Source organism: Aulonocara stuartgranti (genome assembly GCF_965226115.1).
Source record: "Aulonocara stuartgranti genome assembly, chromosome: 4".
Taxonomy (NCBI): Eukaryota; Metazoa; Chordata; class Actinopteri; order Cichliformes; family Cichlidae; genus Aulonocara; species Aulonocara stuartgranti.
This window is the reverse complement of record NC_138942.1, coordinates 6,511,197-6,532,711: the sequence shown is the minus strand read 5'-3', so window position 1 is coordinate 6,532,711 and position 21,515 is coordinate 6,511,197. Positions and strand designations below refer to the sequence as shown.

Below are 21,515 nucleotides of genomic sequence, written 5' to 3'. Positions count from 1 at the left end.
AATGTCATCCCAGGGCTTTAAATGCTACCACTCAGTCAGATGCTGCCGGCTTCACAGAGATACAGACAAAGTGCACTTTGCCACCAGCACCTTGACACACTGGCCAGGGCAATATTAGACACCAAGAGATCCCAGCCCTCCTTAAAGAGCTGCAGTCAGTGGTTGAAGGCTGGAGGGGTGGAGTAAGTCACAATCTTCCCACCTAATAGAATAAGGTTCATACTCTCTTAAGAATCTCCATTGCTATGTTTTAATTTACTTATATGTTTTAAGTTGCTTTTTACTTTCACTTTTACACACCAGTTTGGTTTATATAGAAAAATCTAATTGTTTAGCAAAAGGTTGTGTGTGTTTTTTTCCCACTTTTCAATGTTACAAACTGGGCAGAACATCCATGCCAAAAAAGATGCACACAGATGCCAATTATGAGAGACAGTTTAAGTTCATCCCTTTCATTTAAAATAAACAAACCATGGTGTGTGTAGTCAGTACAATTAGTGGTATAAATGAGCGCATGGGTGAACAAGTGGTGTAAGCAATGCTGTTTAGTGCGGAAAACAAAGCCAAAAGGGTTTCTTAGAGAGGAGAGCCATGCAGAAACTGATCTCTCGGGGCTTTTAGAGAGCACTGGCACACTGGGCCTGGGTGTGGCCAGTATTAATGATGAGAAATGAGCCACACCACCCCTCCAGCATCTGCAGTTGGGACCTGCCACATAAACTGGCTGAAAGGAAGGCAGGGTGGATTGGGTCATCACACCCAAAATTAAATCTGCGTGGCGTAAAATCATGCTTACCCACCAAGTTTAACTGTGACATCAAGGGGTCCTTTATAAGCATCTATATGGGACTAAAAGACCAGAGGGGTATACTTCGAACAAAGTTCAACACAGCCAACATTTTTATAATAATTGGCTCAATAACTAACACCTAAAACCCCAGACAGAGATAACGGGTATTGTGACGATGGTTATCAACTTTATCTGTTATGCTGGTTTTTGCGCTACAGGCTCTGTGAGTGCTCAAATAAAAAGGGGGCGTTTCAGGGGTCACATGACACTTTCTTGGCACAAAGTGATCCCTATGAGTGCCGCCGACTTCAGAGATGTTATCGGATGACGATCGTTATAAAATGGTGATTAAGAATCTACAGTATAAAGAACATAAAAATAATAACAGTAAAATGCAACACTGTTGCAAATAACAAGAGATGAATGCTTCAGAAAATCGTTAATGCTGAGATTTATTGCACAGAGCTGTAAAAAAAATAAAATTAAAGTTTATGTATCGCTGAGCGCACTCTCAGTGCTGCTGTTTATTTCTAAAGTGACAGCTGCATGTTAGAGCTCTGAAACTCTGAAAATAGACACCTTTAAACATTAAACGTTACTGTCCTATGGCCTAATAAAGGAGATATGGAAATCCCTTTAGTTGTTGGCAAGTCAAAGTGAAACTACTTAATAGGTATTCTGTATTCTACTTGCAGCAACTCCAGCAGGGTAAAAGAGACTTAGCAGTAAATCAGAATAAAATATTTAAAATAAATTTAAAATTAAAATAAATGACTATTAAATGAATACACAAACATTGCCATGACAATGTGACACACACTTTGCACTTAAGTGGTTTTAGAAAGGTACCACTTAACATCTTGCACATTAGAATTTATAATGCACTTAAAACATGCTGTAAATGAAAGAATCTGTGAAAATGTGCAGCTTCCAGCAGATTTTAAACTGAACTCAGAACATAACCTGCTGCCAACCCGGTTAAGTGTTACCACAGTGATTTAGCCCAGTAAGAAGAAAGCCACTTTCATATCACTGAAAACTCTGACTTTAAGCTCGACGTAGTTTGCCAAGCCATTAATCTTGCTTCGTAGTACACAGTCTGTTGCACTGTTACCTTAACCCAGTGCATTAGATACCAATGACAAATGACACAGCCTAATAAAGGAAACTTAGTACCAGTAATATCATTGTAGAATAAACAAGTCACATTATGAACAATGTTGGGTTTCACTTTAACCTCTTTTTTGTTTGTTAATGCAGGCATATAGAACATTACAGCTACAATTATGTTGTTATTGGCATTACAAAGGATCCTCAATTATCTTCCTGATGGTGAGACAGAGAAAAGAAAGAGAAATTACTTTTCTCTTCCAACACACTTGTGCCCCAATCAGTTGATTTCAGTTCATGTGCAGAGTGAAGGAAAATGGAGTGGACACATTTGAGGGGTGGAGACAGAAAGAATTGCATTATGCTGCCAACACAACTTCAGCTTGTTGCAGATATCTTCACAGACAGATGTTTGCACTAACACAAAGCTAGCAAAGAGCCCAGAGTGATGTTAAAGCTTAGTGTCTGCCCACCACAGCCTAGCATCCAGAGCCTCATCTTCAACAGGTAGTAAAGACAGTGACGAGCAGTCAGACTTCCTATATTGTAGCCTTCATTTTTACCTCTACAGTGGAGTACAGTTTCTTTAGGGCTGGTTTTCAACGTTGCTTTGTGTTGTCAGCTGTGAGTTCAAACCTAAACGCTAAAAGAAAGATTGCATGTGTGTCCTCTTTAGGACAGGGATTTGTGTCAGTGTGTGGGAATGTAGCTTAAGGTTTACACTGCAGGATGCATTTCAGTGCATATTATGGAGAAACCAAAAGCAATGTAAAGAATAGTGTAGGGAATTACTTTCTTCAGGGAATAATTAAGCTACATAATGCATGAAAAGGAAAGAAATGTTTAATATCTCATCTCTTTCCTTTTTTTTTTTCTGTTACAACCCCACATTGGATAAAGGTAATCCTCGCTCTGGCATAACTGAGCCACCAGATCCCCCACTAAAGAGGCCATGGATTTTTTCCTTTAATCTGTCACCCGTGCGGTATGCTGAAACCTCAGACAATTAAGAGGCCGCTGGTCTCTGCCTGTTTCCATGACACTGCCAACCTGCGGTCTGCCCTCAAACCGACTATATTTCATAAAACCATAAACACGTCCAAATGACTGTGTAAGTAAGTGGACGCACGCACACATACACACAGAGATTAATCTGTTTTGTCTCGTCAATGAAGCTGTGTGACATTAGTGTGCAGTGTTGCTATCTGTCAGTAATCTGGAGATGTAGCAGGCAGCTCAGCAGTACTTCATCTGAGAAAAAACTGCTGATTAGCACTGGAATTATCCCATTAACAGAAATGATTTCACAAGCTTCAGCATACAAATGAGTCACTTACAAAACTTTCATCTGATACAACTGCAAAACTTATTAGATCATTTAATTGTGAGATTAAAGTGGGCTAATTTGACAAACCAGCACTAATCACAAATGACAATAGGACGGCCTCGAGGACTGAGCGGGGAGCGTGCAGCCTTGTGCTTATTTATATATTTCTAATGAGAGTGACTAAAGGGATACAGGGATGTCGGAGAGAAAATGAGGTAAACCAAACAGCTGAAACTGCAACGAGGAAGAGAATGAACAATTAATAAATGCTTAAAGGGAAGAAGAAAAAAAGAGTGTGTTTGGTTGGCCAGTTCAGAGCTAAGCTCCGAGACAATCACAATAAAGGCTCAATTGCTGCACGGTGAAGCAGACACACATGCTCAAAACAACGTGAGAGCCAGAGATGGTAACGCTGGAAGTAGCGGACTGTGATTAATCAGTGACAGCTAACCACTAATTACAACCCCCAATCAATTACCTCAACGCTCATTATCTAGTCAACACACCACCTGGAGAGCACTAATGCGCTTTACTTGCTGTGGGCAGAATCAGACTATATACTTGTTTTTTGAAAGCACTGACACTGAAAGTGAAAGCTAGCTTTGCTGAAGAACAACATTTGACAAGTGTGCAGTTGGTGTGTGTAATCCAGTGTGTTCTGGTAGACTCATGCTTGAGTAAGGGACCAAATGCATAATCCCCTATATGTTTTTAGTGCACTGTGTCTTTATAAAAGAAGGTGAATATGCAAACGTGTGTGGTAAAGGGAAAAATCTCTGCTGTGTCCCAAAGCCTCCGGCGTTTGCTTTACATTTTAAGCGAGACTAAAGATTAAAGCTCTTCTCCCGGCAGTTCGCTTATAGAGAATAACCCAATTACACCTCACCAGACCTGCACCTACAACCAAAAGGGGAAGAAAGGCAGAGATGCACAAGAAAGAGAAAAGAGACAATGAAGATGCTGGAGACTACAGGGAGTGATAAGTGAGTTGCAGGGGGGAAAAAAGAAAAAAGGTAGATGACTGTGGAGGGGAAAAGGACACGTGAAAAGATGTAGTTTATGTGAGAGAAGGGCAGTGTTGAAGGAATGAGTGCAATGCAAAGGAAGGTGTTAGAACAGAAAGTGGGAAGGGGGATTGAATAGAGAATATCAGAGGCGAGAGGAAAGCAATGTCAGACGTCTCCTTGGGGGAAAAATACTGTGTCCAGTTAAAAGCTGGGACTCCGAATGACAGAAAGAGTTAACTACTTGAAACTTCAAGACCTCAAAAAGCATGAATCATGCAACATGACGTCAAGAAGTAGACAGTTTGCTCATGTTTCAAAAGCCAACTGGTCTGTTGGCTTCAGGTCACGGCTTGGAAACGAGAATGGACCCACAAAATGTGCAATGTTCATTTCTTTCAATTCTTTGTAAAGCTGTTTTATGGGTATAACTCTAAAGATGGCAATCTCTGGGTTTTTATTGGATAGATTGTCATGAGGTTTTGTGCAGATATCCAAAGTGCACTGCTAGCATACTAAACAAAAGGTAAAGGTGAGGGAACGGATCGCTATTCAGATCATGCAAGCATGGTGATATTGGCATATTATTCAGACAACTGCAGTAGAGCCCTCACACAGCAGGATCGCTCTTCAGTTTTTTTCTGCTCTTCTTTCGAGCTAAACTGTTAAATTGTAAAAATGAACTCTACACTATTTTAGTATACATACAGGGGAGAGACAGAGGCCAGACTTTAAACAGGGCACAGCCTATCTTTCCTTTTTTCGTTGAAAGTATACATTTCAAGAAGCGCCTTTTTACTGCTATTCCAAATTCATCAGTAAGCAATTTATTCTGTGTGCAATTACTTTCTTGACATACACAGCATCTATCAAAACAGCCACGCATAATTTATTTAGCTGCAGTTTATCCAAATCTGATAAACTGTAGCAAGGCTAATTTAGATATTTAGTCTTAATAAATACCACACTTAAATGAAAAATTGCATTAACACAATATTTTGCACTCTTGACAGAAATTCCAGGCTTAGTAAATATTCCCCTTGGTCTCGTTTAGTGGTGCCCCCTGGAAGTCGATGCTTCGAAGCATCAAGTGTAGATCCCACATGGCAAGCGCGCTGTGCTGGGGGGGGGGGGGGGGTTTGATTCATGAAAGAAGATAAAATCTAAGGCGGAGTAATACTTACCAACCGAGCCCTTCCCTTTAAGGGACCCATATGAGACATGAATCCAGTGTTGTAAGGAGTGAGTAGTAATGTTACCAGCAGCAGGCCACAGCCTTTGTTAAAGTCAAAAGTTTTTTTCCCCCCCAACTGTCACCTAAAACATATTTTTTGCATGAATGGGACCTTTTCTTTCCTGTGTTTGTGTGTGTGTGCTTAGGTGTGTTTGTGTTGTAATACAAAGGCTCAAATGAGGTAAAAAGAAGAACACAAGATATTTCTAAAAATGCAATCAGAGGACAAAAAAAGGAAATCCAGTTGCTCAAATGAAGAAAAAACTATTTCCTACTATATCTACATTAGTCACCATTTTCAGCTGAATAAAGCAAGATAACTCTCTTCTCTTTGGTTGGCAAAACATGAAAAAAATATCACTCAGTGAATCAGATGTCAACAAGGTAGGTCAAAGGAAGGTACCTGAAGTTAAAAGAATTCAATTAAAACATGCAATCATAAAATAGTTTGGATTTCTGATGCTGAGAACATTTTCCCAACTGAATATGAGAGAAACGACACTCGCTGTTTCTAAAGCTAAAATTTCGTGTAGGCAGCATGCTGCAGACTGAATAGACAAGCGTGATTTTATGAAGAAACCCATTTTTGAAAGTGCTTTTTTTACAACACAAATCTCTAAATTCCAATCCAGAAATGACAGAAACCTCCTCTTCACTTTCCCCCCTCTTAACATCCCCCCCCAAAAAATGTTCAGAGTAATTATGCAGGTGATGATTGTAGCTGTCAAAGAGTTTTACACAACAAACCCAAACAGACAGAGAAGAAGTTGAAGAATAGAGATGAAACACGGGGAGAGATTAAAAGTGTGCGTCTGCTGTCTCCAAGCTTTACTTGCTTCTGGTAACAGCTATTCTTTACTCAGAGCCAGCAGAGTTTATCTGGTCTTCTGTAGCTGACTGATGATGTGAGTTTTTAGAAGCCAGCACCAATTTATCCCTAAAGTTGCAAGCTGGCCTTCATGTGTTCCTGTGAGCTGGATGAACATTTGGACCCTGGAACACAAATGGATTGAAATCAGATGCTTTAGAGTTTTTGGGTAATACATGAAAAATGTGTATAATTTAACACACACACACACACACACTTCATTGTTGTGATGTGTGATGCAAAAAGAAAAAAAGTTTGTATTTCATACAAATCATCTTCAATTAAAGACTCAGATAAATATATTGCTCGGCATTCCACCTACTGACTGCAAGCAACCTCTTGCAGCCACTCGCCAGTCAGGTTGGGGAATACATAATTTTTCCTAGCAACCGACTGTTACCGGGGGCCACTGAGCTGAGCCACTGACTGGGGCCTTAGCAAACCTCTAGCAACCACTCACAACTGGTCAGAGAATGCAGAGATTTCCCTAGCAACTGGTGGTTGCTAACGGTACAGTCTGCTGCAACTGGAAGCAGTCACAACCCAAAAATAAGGAGCCACTGAAGACGACTGCGTAATTCTTAACGGTTTCCACTGGTTTTCTCACAATCTATAATTCCTTTCACAGCTTTGATTCATTCGATTTATTCTGCAAACAGATATAATACTACTGTGTCTGTCTCATTTCATTTTAAATCATAAATCAGACTTGAATAAAAGTAAAGTAAAGTAGTAAGGATTCATCCTTTTTTTAAACCAAGGAAAAATAATCTCATAGATAATTTGAGGCACCAGTGTGGATCAAAGTGAAGGATCTCACTTTGAGACATGTGGCCAGCAAATATTGATTAGTACAACTTTAAATATTTGTTCAGCTACTGGCATATGAGGCGATTGACTTTCAAATTTAGGTGCGGATAAATCTGACCCCGTGAAGCTCGTCTAGACTTATAGACGACTAAAACCACCATTTTACTGTAAACTGAAGTGTTTTGCTGCATTTGAGTTTGGTCGCTGATTTCTGACTTAATAAATGTAGTGGTCCCAGATCTAGGGGTGAAATTAAAAAAAATCAGAGTATAAAATTAATCAGCGGAAGCTATTTGAATACGGCTTATCAAATAACTTAAAAAAAAAAAAAAAAGAGAGAGACAGCCATTGCAGAATCAAAGATGGAGGAGGATGCTTGTATTATACATTCAGTGTATGAGAGAATGAATCAAGATTTTCTCTCCTCCCTCTATCTCAGCAGAATCCAAGCTAAAAAGCTAAATAAATAAGGAATGGCAGTGGGGGTCGCCGAGCCGTGACCTTTCGGCCCATTTGCTTTAAGAGTGCAGGAGTGCAGCCTCAGCTAGACGCTCCTCCAAACTCTAGAGGGTAAATTTTAATCAGCGCCGTGCCAACGGCCGAGGCACTGCATCATGCTTAACGAGGCTAGAAGAAGGCTCTCATTTACCCATGCACAGGTAACAAATGGACCAGTGCTCATAAGACAACCCCGTTTCCCCTTTTTCTGTGATGTCCTTCAGCATCTCTCTCCTCTCTCTCTAGTTATGTGCTCACTTTTCCTCACATTCAAAAGGTTCATACTCTGTAACCACACCGTTTGATTTTTCTTCCCCGTATTTTTACCTGAAAACATCTGCTTTAACTCAGATACAATTTTCATTTTATTTTGAGCAAAGCAATTCCGGAGTCTGCCATTGTAAGGATTTATCTGAGCAAATGCTGCATCCATTTCCTACACATTTGTTTTATGTGCGTTTTCCACGTTGTGAGTTACACCCAAAGAAATCTAAAACAACTGCCCTCCAAAAGAAATCCTACCGCCTCAAACTTTATACATAAACTTTATGTATAGTTTGTATTTTTTTTAACAGTAAAACTTTACATTAAAAAACATAAAAACCTGCTTAGTTACTAAAGTGGGAGTGAGAAATGAATATGAAATGACCAGCTCACTGCCTTAAAAACTTCTCGATCTTATATCTCAATATTTGATGGACTGCTGTAACATTTGATAATGGCATTCATGTTGGATAAGCTTGTTTTTTTATTTGTTTTGTTTTTGGGGGGGTGTTTATCTAGTATTCCATTTCTCCAGAACATTGGCTTATGATCAATTCAATTAAATTCAATTTTATTTATATAGCGCCAAATCACAACAAAAGTCGCCTCAAGGCGCTTCATAGATACAGAGAAAAACCCAACAATCATATGACCCCCTATGAGCAAGCACTTTGGCGACAGTGGGAAGGAAAAACTCCCTTTTAACAGGAAGAAACTACGGACAGAACCAGGCTCAGGGAGGGGCGGGGCCATCTGCTGCGACCGGTTGGAGTGAGAGAAGGAAGACAGGATAAAAGACATGCTGTGGAAGAGAGACAGAGGTTAATAACAGATATGATTCAATGCAGAGAGGTCTATTAACACATAGTGAGTGAGAAAGGTGACTGGAAAGGAAAAACTCAATGCATCATGGGAATCCCCGGCAGCCTACGTCTATTGCAGCATAACTAAGGGAGGATTCAGGGTCACCTGGTCCTATATGCTTTAGCAAAAAGGAAAGTTTTAAGCCTAATCTTAAAAGTAGAGATAGTGTCTGCCTCCCGAATCCAAACTGGAAGCTGGTTCCACAGAAGAGGGGCCTGAAAACTGAAGGCTCTCCCTCCCATTCTACTTTTAAATACTCTAGGAACAACAAGTAGGCCTGCAGAGCGAGAGCGAAGTGCTCTAATAGGGTGATATGGTACTACAAGGTCATTAAGATAAGATGGGATCACATCAGTATGGTACTGTAGATCTGTAATTTTTCCACTCTATTCTTTGTATTCACTGTGTAAAAACCGAATGGTTCCTGTGAAACACTAAGGCACTACTCTTCTCACACCCTCTTTTATTTTCACTCATCTCTTCTTCCATTATGCTGTTCATCCTCAGCCTATTTTTACAGGATTAAAAGTCCAGTGGAAGATGGGCAGCAAAACATTGTCCATGCTACTTACGTATTGAGCTGATAATTCTTGGTGGAATTTCAGTTATTGCTAAAGTAGACGATGTAGCTGCAGAGTAGAATTTAGGTGGAAGAATGTTAGCCCACTTACCAGCAAGATTTTAGCTCTCTTGAAAACATGGTGGGTTTAAACTGGTTTGAAACCCCTGATTAAAAATAGATCTGAGTAAATTTAAGGCTTCTGACAGCAAAGATCAGGTTGACAAAAAGTGTAAAAAATACATCGCTTATTAACCTAAGAGTTTTGCACCTATTTTCTTTCATACCATTCAGCTTAAATCTCTCCCTCTCAAATTCTCCATCACTTTTGGCTCCACAGGTCTCATTAGAGCCAGGCCAGTAGGGGAGATTCTAATGAACAGATGAAGGGGACACACACACACACGCACGCACGCATGCACGCACGCACGCAACCTTGAAAAAGATTACACCAGGGACAAGCACAAAATAAAAACCTTGCACTTGATTATTTCACGTGAAATAAATCACAGCCCTCAGACACACACTCTAACCTCAAAGCAAGAAAAATGGCGATACAATAACATTTGCCATGAGAGCACGAGCAAACATGCAGCTATAGATGACAGCGCTCCTTGTTAAGGAAAAAAATGAATGCATACACACACACACACACGCGCATTCAAACACACCCTTGGATAATGAAACGTATACACCCATGCACCTTCCTCTGTTGCACTGTGCACAATAAGTCTTGCTTCATTAAAGCCAAATCTCATCCACTATCAGTTTACAACCACAGAAGTCGTTTGAACCGCCAGGGAAATACAATTCCATTCCGTTTCAGGGTTATCTTAATATATGAGCTTGTCTCCACCACATTGGTCTGCGGTTATGAGCCGGGCAAACACCCACAGCAATGCAATATTGCACCGACACATTCACACGACAGATTGGAGCACACAAAGCAATTAGCAGCTCATATATATGTGTGTAATTGTGTCCGCATGTGACTAAACTCCCTTGTCTACTTCTTATTTTACTCTAATTTCTACATCCGGTGTTATGAGCAAACAGTTCATTATGGATTGCAGTTTATTTGTTTGTGTCCTTCCCGTAATCCTGAAGACAACTTTCAGAGCAGAGGATTCACCGAAAAGGGCAACTAGTTACATTATGCAAAACTACACTGCTGCATTGTATCATCAGAGCTTTATGAAATTTAACTCGCCAAGACATGGTTGAAAAGAAGAACCAAGACAAATGGCGTTCAAAGAAGACAAATCTCTCAACGCTGTCAATGTCTGAGGTGCTTTGGCCATCCATCCTCGATCTCTCCTTCATTCGCTATCTGTCTGGCCCTATCCCACCTGTATGACACCCGATCACTCTTCATCCCTCTGTACATCCATTACCCCTGTCACTTCATCCTTCCATTTCTCTGGCCCAAGGCCTGAGCTTCCCTCGCCTGTCACAGATGATACTATCAGTGTGGATTACTTGGGATATCATGAGGAATATATGGTCAAATATCCCCTTGCAGAGGTCATAATATGTTAAATAATGACATTGCTATTTATAGGTAGTGTTGTTTTGTCTATATTTTATAAAGTGACTTAAAAATTCTGAGTACTGACTTACTATAAAAGAAACAGTGAGTGAGTGAGTGAATGATATTTACACTTTTAATAAGCTATTTATAATACATATTAATTATTACCAAATCATTGAGAGCTGCTCAGATACTCAACAGGTCTTTTTTACAGAAGATAAATAATCATATTTTCCATTATATAAATATTACTCATACTTTAATAGATGCATATACAACCTGATATTTACAATGCAATAGTACAGCTGTCATTGTTTTTTTTAATTTTGTGACTCTGCGCATGTAATCGCAGTAAAATGTGTTTGGGTAATCATGCGCAATCATGCAGTTTTAAGCTCTTGGTCAAGTGTTTGTGCGTCTGTGTTTGTGGACAGACTTTTTCCAAACACTAGCATCAGGGAAGGATCAGCCTGTTGTGTGTGCTTATGCACCATGCAGCAGCTCAGAGCAGTCAGACTTCCCGCAGTCTCGGGTGGCCTCCTGAAAGGATTCCATCTGGGGCACCAGATTTCAGCTGTAGCGATAGGGCGAAGAGCTTCGACATCCAAAACAAGTAGGCAGTAGAGCTGCTGGTACTTTGAGTCAAACACAGCCAGCTGAGTCAAGCTCAGGTGGTTCGGGAATCTGATTAGGATGCTTCTTGGGTCTTTTCTTTCTAAGGCTTTCCTGGCATGTCCAGCTGGGAGAACACCCCAGGGTACGCTCAGAACTTACTTGAGGGATTGCACTGCTCCTCTGACCCAGGAATGCCTCAGGATCCCCCAGGAGGAACCTGGAAACGTAGCTGTAATACCCTGCTTTGAATTAAGGAAAAGAGATAGATGGATGGATGTGTAGCATAAATTCTTCCCCTAGGGTGAGACTGTCAATGAAGACTTTAAAATTCAGTGCAAATAACCTGAACCATGAAGCGTGCCATAGTGCACAGCACACAGTTAATTGAAAATGCATATATTTAGCTCTAGTCATAGACTTGGTTCTCGGCGACTTTGTCCTCTTCCCCAAAATGAAATTGAAGTTGAATGTGTGTGATTTCAATACAGTGGAGGAAACCTACTGATGCAAGTGAAAGTGGTCATGAGAGAATTTAGGAGCAGTCAAATAAAGGCAACCACACTGGAAACTGTAGCGCTACTCAAGGAGATAATGTAGAAGGAGGAAGACTGACCAAATTTAAATAAGTAAAATAATTGTTTTAATAAAAGTCAGTTGAACATCCTATTTTAAAACTGCTGCCATGTGTGTATAAAGTCAAAGGCACTGATAAACAAATAGCTGAGGTTTGAATTCTAGGCCCTTAAACTGAAAAGCCCGACAAGGTCTGACCCCCTACTCGACACTTTACTTTGCTATCTCCTCACTGCTATCCATCCTCCTTCCCCTCCTTCAGGCCAGTGCAGACCAGCAGGCATCAATCTCAGCCTTGATCTTCCTTCTCTTTATTGATGGTGGGGTGACACAGATGCAGAGCTTGTTACAGGCTTTCACAGCACTGACCTGCCACGCCTTGCTCTCCTTTCTCCTATAAAAGGAGTGAATGATGGGGAAGCGAAGGAAGGGGGGGCGACAGACTTATACAGCATGCATAACAACTGAGTACACCTCTCCACATGCATCATGCCATCCATCGCCCCCTGACTGTCTCATCTGAGGCCAATGGAGGTGCACACACACACAAGCACACACACATTTACAAAGACACCGAAGGTTGGCTGCAAGCTGCTACCCAAGCTGACTATCAAAGCTAAAAAGAAATCACACCCTGGCGCCTCAAACTCCAGCTCACATGAAGAAGGTCACACTGACAGGCTCGACTCCAGTTAAGAAAGGCTTTTCCTATCTCAGGGACATTCCCCAAAAAAGCAAAGTGCTGACATGCACGCCCACTCAGAGAGAACCATATGTCTAGAGCTGGGCGATAGAACGATAACGATATGTATCGCGATATAACTTTTACTCGATAGAGAAATTAAGCTATCGCGATAGACTTCGCCGCTCTTGTCCTCTTTAAAAAAAAAAAAAAAAAAAAAAAAGGTCAGCCAATCCAAATTAAGTAGCGCAGAGCCGAACCAATCACAGCCGCAGCGTCACGTCGCGTGACTTGTTACGTACAGCACAAGTGCCAAGCCGCACGTGTTTGTGTTTGGGAAGCAGCCAGCGGGTAATGGAGGAAATGAGTGTGCCGACTAGAAAAATCAACCGAGCGTGACCGAAGAGAAAACAGATGATGGTTCCAATGCCGGAGAGATTGTCGAACGGAAGAGCCATAGAAGTTCCGTAGTGTGAAGGTATTTCGGCTATTTCAAGTCTGACAAAAAACAGAGTAGCGTGCACTGTAAATTGTGCCGAAAGCAAGTCTGGAAATACAATAAACTGGTGCATGCGTCACACTGTGCGCCACGTTATTGTTTCGGTGAAATGAATTTCTACAATACTGTTAATTCTACTCTCTGCAGTGTTTAAATGCTTACATATACACACAGTTACTGTCCCTCCACACATACGACTCGGTTCTGCTTCTGTGCCCCAGCTTTGTTTACTTTTTCCCACCGAGGCTTCTAGACTTCTGATTGGCCAACATTTCTGCACGGTTAGGAATCTAGCGCCACCTGCTGGTTTGGCATGTTCATAGCAGCGTTTTCCTTCATTTCTGCCTTTATGTCAGAATCAGAATCAGAATGGGTTTATTGCCAGATGTTGAGGTTTACAACATTAGGAAATTGCTGCGGTGCTTCAGTGCAGACAATAAGAATTAAAGTGCTATGTAGAAAGAAAGATATGTGCATGAGATATATACATGAGAATAAGAATTAAGAGTGCTACGTAGAAAGATATATACATGAGTGCAGGTGGTGATCAGTGCCAAACATGAAATGATGCAGTGACACAGCGTAGGGTCATGTGTTAGTGGCGGGGACAGTCATGTGGTTATTGTTCATGTGTCCAACAGCAGAGGGGAAGAAACTGTTCTTGTGGCGAGAGGTCCTGTTGCGAATGGACCGGAGCCTCCTGCCTGAGGGGAGCAGGTCAAACAGACTGTGTCCAGGGTGAGAAGGGTCAGCTGAGATCCGAGCTGCACGCCCCAGTGTCCTGGAGGTGTACAGGTCCTGCAGAGATGGGAGTCTGCAGCCAATCACCTTCTCAGCAGAGCGCACAACACGCTGCAGTCTCTGTTTGTCCCTGATAGTGGCTCCAGCGTACCACACGGTGATGGAGGAGGTGAGGATGGACTCGATGATTGCAGTGTAGAATTGCATCATCGTCCGTGTTGGCAGGTTGAATTTCTTCAGCTGCCTCAGGAAGTACATCCTCTGCTGGGCTTTCTTGATGACGGAGGTGATGGTGGGCTCCCACTTCAGGTCCTGGGTGATGGTGGTACCCAGGAAGCGGAATGAGTCCACAGAGGTGATGGGGGTGTCAGTCAGGATGATGGGGGGGAGTGGGGCTGTGTGCTTCCTGAAGTCCACAATAATCTCCACTGTCTTCTGGGCATTCAGCACCAGGTTGTTGTGGCTGCACCAAGACACCAGACGTTCAACCTCCCTCCTGTAGGCAGACTCGTCCCCGTCCGAGATGAGCCCAATGACGGTGGTGTCATCTGCGAACTTGATTAGCTTGACAGACTGGTGGGTGGAGGTGCAGCAGTTGGTGTACAGGGAGAAGAGCAGAGGAGAAAGAACACAGCCCTGAGGGGAGCCGGTGCTGATGGTCCGGGAGTCCGAGACATTCTTTCCCAGCCTCACATGCTGCTTCCTGTCCGTCAGGAAGTCAGTGATCCACCGGCAGATGGGATCAGGCACATTCATCTGGGAAAGCTTGCCTCGGAGATGGTCTGGAAGGATGGTGTTGAAGGCAGAGCTGAAGTCCACAAACAGGATCCTGGCGTAGGTTCCTGGGGAGTCCAGATGCTGCAGGATGAAGTGTAGGGCCATGTTGATGGCGTCGTCTACAGACCTGTTGGCTCTATATGCAAACTGCAGGGGGTCCAGGAGGGGGGCCGTGAGGGTCTTGAGATGGGAGAGAACTAGGCGCTCAAATGACTTCATGACCACAGATGTCAGAGCCACGGGTCTGTAGTCATTTAGTCCAGTGATGTGTGGACGGGATTATTTTTAAAACGAAAACGGAAAATCTCCGTTTTCAAAAATACCCGTGTACGTGTGGACGTAGCCTCAGTCTCTGACTGGAAGCGCTAATTCGTCATTCGGCTTTTGTCAGACTAAAGTAACTGTTAAAACTGTTTGAAAAGCTCAGCTATACAACAAGGAGAGATTGAGAATTTCCTTTTAGTTCTCAGTTTATTTGATATTGACAAAAGTTAGTCAGTTTTGTCTGTTCTTCTGTAAAACAAACTAAGATTTATTTTTAGAATTAATATTTTGTTTCTAAGTGGAATTGACAATTTAGTCTGTTTCGTTTGTTCTATTTTGAAACTTAAACGCTTTAGCGGCTGCCTTTTGTGTAGTTTGCAATATTTGCCTTTATCTATCTGAAAAAGTCTCATGTTCCTTAAGTACATCTACCCTGTTGAACTTATTATGGGAAATAAATATTTAAATAAAAACAAGCTGCTGATTATTTCACATTTTACTTGTGAGCAACGGCACATTTAAATCTTACAAATATAGTTATTTGGCTTATATCGTGATAGATATCGTTATCGCCTGAAATGAAAAAAACATATCGTGATATGAAAAAATCTCATATCGCCCAGCTCTACATATGTCTGCGATGTTCGCACACTCTCAGTCCGACACACATGCGCACACACACACCGTGACCTTTGCAGCAAAATTCTCAAACTCTGAAATATTGGCTGGACAGCTTATTCTGAGGGTTATCAGGCAATATAAAGTGTAAACCATCAAGTCTTGTTCTCCACTTTTGGCACGCAGTTTAATTCTATAGTGCTATACACATACACTGCACCACAGTGGGATAAACACATACTGCCAGGTCTGAGGTTTAAGGTGGCATTCAAACAAAAGGCATGTTCTCCAAGGAATATAAATTTTATAGGAATATTTATTTTATTTCTCCGACTTCAGAACCTTGAATCTGAGAGTTTTGCAGACTCTTGTTATCAGCATTTCTTTAAAAACAGAAATTTCAGATATTATTCCTGGAATTTGCTGGTGCCATTCATTCAGTTTTTCGGTCTAATTGCCCCCGGGAATACTGGACGTTACCTTACACATCTGTTCGAGCTCTTCGTTCAGCATCTGGTGATTCTTCATCTCCTTCCTTCCTTTTGGATGTTACTATCACCTGGGATTGCCACATCTATCACAACTGCCCTCTTCTGCTCCGAGTTACCACCACTATATCCGGTTGGTTAGCCAGCAGCTGTTTGTCAGTCTGGATGCTGCAGTCCCAGAGGATCTTAGCGCCGTTTCTCTCAGCACCTTTAGGAGGTGTGCCTCGTGACGACTTCAGATCCATGGGCAGTACAGATATTTGTGAACACTAGCCAGTTATTTTAGTCCCAAAAATATATCTGCATTTGCAAATGTTGTAAATATATTAATATAAAGAACATATCCTTTTTGCCTTAACAAAAACTTGACAGCTTGAGAAATCACACAAAGCACAAAGTGACTGGTTAAATACAATATGCAAATTTAGAAAAAGAAAAAAAAATTGAGTCTATGTTAACTGAAAAAGGCACCCAAATGACCCAGTTGTATAAATTACTTTCTGGAAGTAGGGCTGTGCGATATGACCAAAATCTCAAATCTCAATATAAGACATTTATCGTCCTGACAACGATATAAATACAAAAATGTAATATTTTCTGTAAATTCTGTGAATCTCGGGCAACTCTGTTTGCATGAAGTTTTTCCAGCTGGGCGTCCTTTACCTGGAATCGAGTGTTTTAACCACCTGACAGCTCTTTTTTGCTTCTCATCCGTAAACTCTCTGCATGCTCTTTCACGTGATTCGGTTTATTTTGAAAAGTCTCAACAGGATCTTGAGCTTTATTGTGAAAGGTTTACGTGAAAAACAAACGAGCGGCAGCGGAGCCATGGTTTTACGTCATTGTTGCTAACGACAACACGTAAAAACAGGCGCTTGTCCGTCTGTAGTGTAGTTATATTAAATATAAGAGAAAGAGAGAACTTTAAGAAATTAATATAGCCACTACAGTCTCCATCAAAACGATGAAAAAAAATATTGCCGTAAACAGTTTATTTTATGACACCACGAAACAAACGATAGCGTAATAGGAAACGATAGATGTTTTTATATCGTCATTGGATATCGTTATATTGAACAGCCCTATGTGGAAGTGCTTTTACACACACAGATGACTTTGTTCACTAGTTAAGATCATAACATTTATGCATGTATTTGTCCAGCTCTTCTTCTCAATGCTGGTTTGTACAGATGATGTGTAATAAAAAGCCTGCTAATATAAAAACTGTCCATTTTGAAATTATTGCTAAATAAATATTTTCTTTAGAGAATGACTCACAACACAATAAGAACCACCGAAGGTTCATGCGTGGATTGTCTCCTTACAACTCTTCTCATTTTTATACTCGCACAAACACTACACTCACATAAAAGGCGTAAAATTTGTTCACCATGACTCATAAAACTGTTACATAAACTTGCATCATAACTTGATATCTGATGTATGTAGTTGAATCAGTTCTACTCCCATGTGCCCAAACATTAAGCCCCTGTATACTGTCTGTATCACAAATAATGGCCATTTGTGTGTTTGATGAGCGCCAGCACAATGCCAGATTATCCCCAAAGACCGGTGGCCACGGCTGACTGTTTGATGAGGAGTGATTTAAAGGGCTCAGGGAAGAGCTTCCCTAAAGCTCGGAGGGCCTCTACTTTGGTCAACACAAAGAAATCCCTGTTAAAATACAGTCCGAGACAAAGGTCTGAGTCTCTGAAGTGATTACAATCTATCTGTTCTCTAAGCAAGAGACCCAGTCAAAGAAGCCTGAGAGGTAAGTCTGCATGCTACACAACTTGGTATGAGACCCATGTGATCTGCTAAGGTCGACAACATCTGCACAGGAGATTGAACACTGATCACAGCAGGATTACACTTGAAACTAAAATGTGACACTGAAACACAGTGACCTAGCACCAAGCTGAAAGAAGCTGTGCATTAATTAGCCAGTAACCTGTATATGTGGTCAAACTGCATAATTAGAAAGAAAGAAAATATGAAGTATTAGAAAAAAAGACACCAACATGCTGGGAAAAAATTCAAAAATATATGTATTTTACAGTTTTAAAGGGCAAGACGGTGAACAAGTCAAGGGAACACATTAAGGCATGAGATATACTTGATTTTAATTATACACATGATGGTGAGTGTTTGGAGCTTCAGTTGTGAATGTCATCAAAAAATAAAAATATGTGTTTCAAGAAGATTCAAGAAGCACTCCAACGGTAAGTACCAGAGTCTGTATAGGCATGCTGGCATCTCTATGATGTGCTGTTGCCTCTGCACAGAGACAACTACACTTCATTATCAGTGTCATCTTAGGTATATGTAAATTAGACATAGGAACAAACAACTCTGATCGTTTAGTGGTTTGCTTGCCAAGCAAAAGCTCGCTGGTTCAATTCTAGCCAGAGAGACAAATTCCCATTGTGGTTGCATGATGAAAAACATCAAGCACGATCAAACCATCAAAGCCACCCGCTGTGGCGACCCCTGTGACAAGGGAGCAGGGGTAAAACAAAATGAAGACGTTGAGCTTTATCAATTGAAGTCCCACTGAGAATAAATTTCTTAAAAGAAATGGGCTGCCCTGATATTTACTGTTTTAGGTCATGCAAATATGGAAGCCCTCTGGTGGAATCCTCCACTAACACGTGTAGTAGGGAGTCAAGCACATAAAATGTTATATCATCACTGCAAGCGGATGTTTACGTTACTGCATGGTTAAAAAGCAAGTATCTCTTGCCTGAGGTCAACAGGTTAATGTAAAACATGTCATGTTTTGAAACTGGCAGATACCTTCTCTGTTGTGTTAGCTGGCAGCGCTCTCTTTTATTGGCCTTTCCTACATTTCATTTATGCTTATGTATCGTATGGCTCAACTGACCAACAGCAGGAGTGTAACAATAAGCAGCCAATTTTCTCAAGTGACACTTCCAATACAGTCGAAACGAATAAAAAAAATTAAAAAACGAAATAATAGGACTGCAAAACTGTGTTTAAAAAAAAATGACAAAAAAGCATTATTTTGTGCAATTCTACAATGAATGAAAAATAAGAAGACAACATAAAAAGAGCAAATACTCTGTGGCTGTATGGTCTGTCAGCTTTGAAGCACAGTTAATGTCACAAGACAACAAATACTATGCCAATTATATTAAAACACTGCCCACTAGATATTAAAATATTGCCCACTAAAACATGCCCACTATAGATTACAGTGAATACTTTGATCGGACTCTTGTAAAATTACTGTCATGTCCTCAGTCACCCAAGAGCCGTACTGTTATCGATGTTATTATTCAAACAGAGCGACTGCGCCTCGCGCTACTTGCTAAATGACAACAATCTGGCAGAAGTCTGTCACTATTCGGAAAATAGTCAAAATCTGAGCTAAACATCTCGATGTGCCTGCCTGATTTTAATAGTTAAACAGTTTACATTTGTATTCTTTCATGGAAAAAAAAATATAAAGACAATTGTTCAAGCCTTAGAAGAACAATAACCTGAACACCATTAAGGTCTCCAATAATGGGAACAACAGTCCTTCACTTTCCTGTTGGTTGATCCTCTTCACTTGTCTCTTCACAAGCACAGTTTGGGTCACAACACTGTAGAGGTCAAGACGTCACAGACAAATATTTTCAGGGACTCAACATTGACTTTTCACTTTCAGACAGGAGATCAGTTCTTTACGTGCCTGACAGGCAGAATAGAGTTGTAGCCTTCCAATATCATTGATGATGGATATGGAATAAGCAAGGCTTTGGGCTTGCAATCCTTAAATATCCAGGTCCAGGTCTTATGGTATTCACTCAGTTCATCTTACAGTGATGTGTAGTACCTCCTCTATAGCATTAGTCCAATAATTCTCTGTGCTGCCCAGCTGTATAGCTGCCCTAGCTATATATGTACCCAAGCCCTAGGCGTCAGTTGTGGGCATCTTGGGATGCTATAGGTACAAAAGTAGGATTGGGAGAGAGGAGCAGTGAGGCTGCTGGTACGGGAGGAAGCAGCAGGGTTAGGTCGGGAGAATCGCTCCCGACCACTAGGACTGTTTCAGCCGTTTTCTTGGGGGACCCAGGAAGGGACACTGGGCCGAGGCCAGAGAATGATAGGCCTCCGCAACCAGGTGTGGGTGAGAGATCACCATGGATTTCCATCCTGATGTCTCCATCACATCAGCAGCGTGACTGAGAGAAAAAAGGGAAATGAAATACAAAGGAAACGGAAAGCAGGAAAAGATGTTAAATTAAGAAACTAAACAGATATCCAAACAAAGTACACAAATTAATCTTTTTTCAGAGAGAAAGAGTTTGGGATTATAAAACTCCATCTGTGTGGAGAGCAGCTTTGAGACATTACAGATTTGTCATACCAGCTGGTGAGGCTGTTATTTATTTTATATTTTTAAATATTTAACCTTTGAGGTCATCTTTGTGATAAATAACATCACACAAATAAAAAGGCATCATTAAAGTTGCACAAATATACAGGCATGCGATAAAAAGGTTAAGTCATAATGTTTTTTATATCATATCATGAAATAATTACTTGATTAATCAGCTAATGAACAGGAAATTATTCAGGAAAGATTATGATCATTTGTTTATTTATGAGAGTCGATTTTTAAACAAAAATGTTAAACATTACCTTTTGTTAAGTTTTAATTGTGAGGATTTGCTGCTTTTCTGGGTCTAATGAACTAAATCTTTTGGTTTTTTGGACTCTTTTATACAATACTATTACACAGTACTCTTAACATGTACTATAATTCATATATTATAGTATATATAGTAAGCAGAACACAATATTAACAGATAGATGGTTCATTTTAGAGACCACATGAAAATCTCACTGTGAAAAGCAAAAAAAGGCACACAAATGATGACTAGTTCCCATTTTCAAAGCATTCCACGTTTAGGTTTCATTATTCACACCTGGTATTGTAATGAGGAGAAATAAAGATGGCTAGCATGTGCCTATTTCAGCTGAATTAATTCCATTAACTGTTCATTTGTTTGCTCTTGAAAGATCCTCAGACATTTAAACTAAATTGTTTTTCCTTAGTTGGGAAAAGGGAGGAAAAAGTTGGGAAGGTTTTCTAATTAAGTGCTGATCAGTTTACTTGTGGTTGAGCTTACACCAGCAGACCCTGTGGCAGTCTTCAACCTCCTGACACCCTCAGGGTGCTGGGATGCACTATCACGCACACTGCTGTGTGGCCTTTAATGACATTTTTCATGTTTTATTGTGTGTAAATAAACAACCGCATGCGTGTGCGTGTACACGTGTGTTTATGTTTTGGCGCGTCTGCTCCTGGCTGTTTGTGTGTGTGTCTGCGTGAATGTGTGGTCCTATGGTTTCCACACAGCAGCTCCAGACCTCCAGCCAACCTCTGA

The 21,515-nt window shown here is 40.9% G+C and overlaps 1 protein-coding gene across 7 annotated transcripts in view; it reads right to left on the bottom strand.

The window, feature by feature from the left end:
• Window positions 1–18,138: 18,138 nt before the first annotated feature.
• spop (speckle type BTB/POZ protein) overlaps window positions 18,139–21,515 on the bottom strand; it is a 99,522-nt gene continuing 96,145 nt past the window's right edge. For all 7 annotated transcript variants that reach the window (XM_082529083.1, XM_082529082.1, XM_082529081.1 and 4 more), the window contains one exon: window positions 18,139–20,306. In XM_082529083.1, coding sequence (XP_082385209.1) covers window positions 20,162–20,306 — 145 coding nt within the window. In that variant the 3' untranslated portion in view covers window positions 18,139–20,161. The remainder of the gene's footprint in view (window positions 20,307–21,515) is intronic.